The 6,285-nt window shown below is 45.8% G+C and overlaps 1 protein-coding gene across 1 annotated transcript; it reads right to left on the bottom strand.

The window, feature by feature from the left end:
* Positions 1 to 2,926: 2,926 nt before the first annotated feature.
* LOC122138905 lies at positions 2,927 to 4,015 on the bottom strand. The gene is made up of 3 exons (XM_042734034.1): positions 3,839 to 4,015; positions 3,396 to 3,716; positions 2,927 to 3,292 (listed from the first exon to the last, which is right to left on the bottom strand). The coding sequence occupies exons 1-3, from the start codon at positions 3,897 to 3,899 to the stop codon at positions 2,964 to 2,966; spliced, it is 711 nt and encodes a 236-aa protein (XP_042589968.1). The 5' UTR covers positions 3,900 to 4,015; the 3' UTR covers positions 2,927 to 2,963.
* Between the last annotated feature and the right edge of the window lie 2,270 nt (positions 4,016 to 6,285).

Genomic DNA, 6,285 nt, shown 5'->3' with positions numbered 1-6,285 from the left:
AGTGCGTGGGTGGACCACCGTAGACTCACCGGAAGGAGTGTCGATGTAGATGAGGTCTTCCTGGCAGAGATCCCACCCGATAGTAGCCTCCGTTTTACTATCGGGCTTGGTCTTTTACCGGACAGCGCTGGATGTGATGTTCTTGGCTGCCGCAGTATAAACATAGTCCCAGGGATCTCCGCCTGATCCTCTCCTCCCGGGAGAGCCGAGCTCGCCCCACCTGCATGGGTTCAAGATCTCCCGGTGCGCTGACCGCAACCTCTGAGCGCTGACGCTGAGCCTCCGGTCTGGTCGCGAGAACTGCTCTCCCCCTCCGTCTGGCGGCTTGGTCGAGTCGGTTGTCTACTCTGATGGTGAGGTCGATCAGGCCATTGAGAGAAGTGGGGAGCTCGACGGCGCGGATCTCCTGTTGGATGCGGTCAGCCAACCCATGCAGGAAGTGATCCCACTGCGCCTCTTCGTTCCACTTACACTCCGCCGCCAGGGTGCGGAACTCAATAGAATAGTCGGCTACGGACCTGTCTTCCTGACGTAGGTCCGTGAGAAGTCTAGCCGCCTCCCTCCCGGCGACGGAGCGGTCGAAGACCCGTCTCATCTCCTCCGAAAGGGCGTGGAACGAGGCACAGCAGCTGTCTTGGTTCTCCCACACCGCCGTCCCCCAGAGGGCAGCCCTCCCCGTCAGTAGTGACAGGACGAATGCCACCCTCATTTCCTCGGTGTGAAACGTGCGGGGCTGCAGGGCGAAGTGCAGAGAACAATGAGACAGAAATGATCGACAAAACTTTGGCTCACCCGCATATTTCTCAGGGATGGGGAGGCGTGGTTCGGACTGGGAAATCCCTCCGGAGACGATCGGCGGTGTGGGTGGCGTGGGAGGCGCAGCGGGTGGCGGTTGTTGTTGTCGTTGAGCCTGGAGAGCGAGCTCGGACACCTTCGTCACCATTGCTTGGAAAGCTCGACCCATCTCATCTATCGCCTTGTCTTGGCGATCCATGCGATCAACGGCTCTCTGCAAAAACTCCTCTAGATGAGATGGGGAGCGATCGCCTGCTGCTTCCATGATGGTCAGATCCTACTGTGACGGCTCGTAAAAGAGGAGGAAGCAATTGCAGGCAATCAGAAGAAGTTTATTGATATCAGAGTCCAGAATGTAGGCAATGGAAACGAAGGTCTACGGTGGCGTGAGAAGAGCTGGATGGTGAAGTCGCAGGTGAAGGTGAAGACGGTCAATGGATGAAACCAGGAACAGACCGGAACACTGACACGAAGACGACAACACGAACACAATCCAGCACACGAACACGGAAGACGGTAAACCAACTAGGACGTGGAGACATGAATGAGGATCTGACAACAGACAGAGAGATGGGTGAGTATATGTAGCTGAGTGGAGATGAGGATCAGCTGGAGCGAGACAATCAACACACAGGTGACAACAATCAACCAAACGAGCACATGGAGACTACGTGAGTACAACAACAAACACAAAAACATGACACGGAGGAAACAATGGATTTCCTACCGTGACACCATTCTCCTCCAGATGCTTTGTTTAAAATAAAACAGAGAATGTATAGCTCAGCTACATTCAGGGAGGAAATGATACATTCTTGAATGACAGCAATCTGGAATCAACAATAACAATAAACAAATAAGAAATAATATAAAACACATTGTAAATTCTGTGTAGTAACAGCTGCTCTGTGTGAAAACACACACCTGATGGAATTTACCGCTGATTAGAGAACCGGCTTTACTGACCAGATGCGCATTAATCATCGGTCCATATATATCATGCACTCCTACTCCAGACATATTATTTGAGTTCACTTTCATCCAAGTATACTGTCTAAGCCCAGGAAATGTATCTCTCCACAAAGCAACAAAAGTATAATAATCAACTATTCTTTTAAGAGTATTAGCTGAAAGGGAATGTGGTTCATTATGATTCCGATCCAACTGCTGATTTAAAGTGTAATTAAAATCACCCACCAGTATAATAATATTATCCCGGGCACAGTGCGTTAACGCATCTGATAATTAAAAAAAAAAAAATGTAATACGCTCTCGGCCATCATTTTGACCATATACATTAAACAGGGAAAAAATGTTGTTACCTGCTTGTAAAATTATCCCTGGTATTATCTCAAAACTCTTAAAAATACCACCAACCCGTGGTGAAAACAACACTGCAACCCCTGTAATGGGATTTGTGCCATGGCTCAAAAGTGCATTACCCTTCCAAACGCTAAACCACTGCGACTGATTCTGCAAATCTGTGTGTGTTTCCTGGAGTAAGATCACATCTGCCTTTTAAGAATTAAATAATTTAAAAGATCATTTCTTTTACTGTATTATGACAACCATTAATATTTAAAGGGGTCATATGATGCGATTTCAAGTTTTCCTTTCTCTTTGGAGTGTTACAAGCTCTTGGTGAATAAAGAAGATCTGTAAAGATGCAAAGACTAAAGTCTCAAATCCAAAGAGATATTCTTTATAAAAGTTAAGACTCGTACACACCCTCCTAAAACGGCTCGTTCTAACACCCCCCACATCTCTACGTCACTGTGTGGGAAGATTTGCATAACGCCGCCAAGATGTTCACGCAAAGAAAGCAGGCGTACCTTTTATTCTCGTTGTAGTATTGTTGTTGCCACCGCCGCCATGTTGTATAGACGCTGTGTGTTTCACTGTGAAAGCAAGACTACTTTGTTTGGTCTTCCTTAAGAGGATGATATCCGCTTTGTCATGCCTAGAGCTGATCCGTGCTAGTCGCTGAGGAAATACATCAACTTTTCACTGTGGATCACCGAATTGGAGTCCAGCCCGGGGTCGTCACATGTGGTTGTCGCAAGCACAAGGTACGTTCCTTCATAGAATCCGCCTGCCGCACCGTTCTTAAGCCGCCCGCTTCTGCTCACTCAAGCCGGCATGGCTCACTCTAGACTTCCGGCCTCTGCTCATTCAAGGCCGCGGCCAAAACAAAGGCCGAAACAGTATGTGACTGAGGTCTTGACTTGATCTCTCTGAGTAACTTCACATCTCCACTCTCTGTTGTCATCTTCATTCAGGAGTGTTGTATTCAGAGTGATGATACAGGGATCTGATGAGGATAATATCTGATATCTGGAGTCTGATCTCGTCAGTTTAACACCAGCCTGATTCACCCAGAACAGCTGAATTCTCTCAGAACGGATCAAATCATCACAAGAGACTCCAGTATATGAATACAACTGACAGAAGAGAGTCACAGAGAGACCTGCACTGATCTCAGTCTGTGAGGATGAGACTGAAACACACAATAACACACACATCACACACTCTTCAATCATCAGGAGAGATTAAATCAAGAATTTACCCTTTTTAAATTGACCACATAATCATAAAATTACCATGAAGAACATGCAGATAAACACGAGAATCAGTTCCTTGTTGTTTGTCATTCAGATATTGTCTGCAGATGTAAGATCCATAATCTTCTGTTGAGATGGCCTTGATGTTCAGAGAGCAGTCAGACCCCAGACTCAGTCTCTCATGACTCTCTGTGTCTTTCTTCTTTATCCCTAAACCAATCAGTTCAACTGCTGCTGAATCTCTGAATCTGTTATAGTTCCATGTAGTTGATGTGCAGTCATGAAGAGCATTATTACAGGGCAGATGGACATTTTCACCAGAACTGATGAACACATGAGCATCATCCACTCCACTGACACCTGAAACACAAGAACATTTGACTGATCATTATGTTATATATTAATAAATGAAGCTTTATTGTATGCATATGTACACTGAACTCTTTCACAGGAGTTTAAAGAGCGTGTAGAAGTGTGTTTACCTGTGAGAAGTGAAGAGAGAAAGATCAGTCCCAGCAGACACACACGACACTCATCAGACATTTTCTCTTTCTCTCAGTCTTTCTCTTCAGTATATGATCACAACTCTTTCTTTAAATACTCCCAGCTCTTCCTGTGTTTGTTCACTTCCTCTGATCTACAGACTGAGTGATATTCTGATAGAGTTGTATTTAGTGACTCAATGCAGTGCATAATGAAGACGTGCTGCTTCACATTTCTCCTGTAAATATTGAAGAAATATTTTATTTATCCTATAGAAGACATTTGTGTATATATATATATATATATATATATATATATAGACTAATAACTATAACCACTAACCAGTTTCTCGATGGCGCCGCAGACGGCTGCTTCAGTGCTTGGCTCTCCAGTGTTTGTACTGTTTTTGTTCGTTTTTTCCTGTTTTTTGTTTGTCAAACACGATCAGTTTCACCAGGGATGAACTGCTGAACATTCGGCAGAACACACCACAAAATCTTTTACCGGATTTCAATTATTCGGACGTTTTACTGAACGTTGTTGTTGGTGGAGCAGCGGCGCTGATCAAACGCTTCAAAAAGCGCAAAACGGGGAGAAAGCGAGCCGGTGCGCTCGTTAGACTCAGGAAGCGCGGATTTCAAACGCCGTTGCCTAGCATCCATCTGGCAAATCTCTGCTCTCTACCCAACAAAACGGACGAAATCCCTCTGCTTTCCCGGACAAATAAGGATTTATCACACTCTGCTGCTCTGTGTTTCACGGAAACCTGGCTCAATGACGCCATACCGGACAGCGCGCTCCATCTGCCGGGCTTTCAGCTGTTCAGAGCGGATCGCGACGCAGAATAAACGGGGAAATCCCGCGGCGGCGGGACATGCTTTTATATCAATGAACGGTGGTGCACAGATGTAACTGTGTTAAAGAAGATGTGCTGTTCAGATCTAGAAGTGCTTTTTGTCAACTGCAAGCCATTCTATTCGCCGCTGGAGTTTCACTCGTTCATTCTGGTGAGCGTTTACATCCCTCCGCAAGCGCACGTAAGCCTGGCTTTACAGAAACTCGCTGATCAGATCACGGAGACAGAACAACAACACCCAGACTCTGTTTTAATCATTCTTGGGGACTTTAATAAAGCCAATCTCTCCCGTGAACTGCCAAAATACAGACAGCATGTTACATGTCCCACCAGAGACAGTAATATATTGGATCACTGTTACACCACAATAAAGGATGCATATCACTCTGTTCCACGAGCAGCTTTGGGACTGTCTGATCACTGTCTGGTTCATCTTATACCAACCTACAGGCAAAAACTTAAATCTGCTAAACCTGTAGTGAAGACTATAAAGAGATGGACCAACGAAATAGAGCAGGATTTACCAGCTTGTTTTGACCTCACTGATTGGAGTGTTTTTGAAGCTGCTACCACCGATCTGGACGAACTCACAGAGACTGTAACATCCTATATTAGTTTCTGTGAGGATATATGCATTCCCTACCAGGACTTATTTAACATTCAACAACGATAAGCCATGGTTTACAGCAAAACTCAGACATCTTCGTCAGGCCAAAGAGGATGCCTACAGAAATGGGGACAGAGTCTTGACAATCAGGCCAGAAACACACTGAACAAAGAGATTAGAGCGGCTAAAAGGACCTACTCTAAAAAGTTGGAAGACCAGTTTAATTCCAACGACTCAACTTCAGTATGGAAAGGACTGAGAGCCATTACCAACTACAAGACACCACCCCCCTGCACTGAGGCTAATCAACGACTTGCTAACGACCTGAATGAGTTTTATTGTAGATTTGAAACTCCCCACATCCATTCTGATCATCTCTCTACACAACCGTTAACACCTCCTGCAATCCCCCTCTCCACACCTCCTGCTCTTCAAATTAGTGAAAACGATGTGCGCCAGGTCTTCAGGAAGAACAAAAGAAGAAAAGCACCAGGCCCAGATGGTGTTACACCAGCCTGTCTGAGAACCTGTGCTGACCAGCTGGCCCCCATCTTTTCACAGATCTTCAACAGATCTCTGGAGTTGTGTGAAGTGCCGTCCTGCTTCAAACGCTCCACCATCATCCCCGTTCCAAAGAAACCCAAGATAACAGGACTTAACGACTACAGACCTGTGGCTCTAACGTCTGTCGTCATGAAGTCATTTGAAAAACTGGCTCTGGCTTATCTGAAGGACATCACTGGACCCTTACTGGACCCCCTGCAGTTTGCTTACCGAGCAAACAGGTCCGTGGATGATGCAATCAGCATGGGATTGCACCTCATCCTGCAACATCTGGACAAAAACAGGGACTTATGTGAGGATCCTATTTGTGGACTTTAGTTCAGCTTTCAACACCATCATCCCAACAGCCCTCCAGACCAAACTGACCCAGCTCTCTGTTCCTAGCTATATCTGTCAGTGGATCACCAGCTTTCTGACAG

The sequence above is a fragment of the Cyprinus carpio genome, chromosome A3 (genome assembly GCF_018340385.1).
Source record: "Cyprinus carpio isolate SPL01 chromosome A3, ASM1834038v1, whole genome shotgun sequence".
Lineage (NCBI taxonomy): Eukaryota > Metazoa > Chordata > Actinopteri > Cypriniformes > Cyprinidae > Cyprinus > Cyprinus carpio.
The sequence above is the reverse complement of the archived record's forward strand: the minus strand, read 5'-3'. Positions and strand labels throughout refer to the sequence as shown.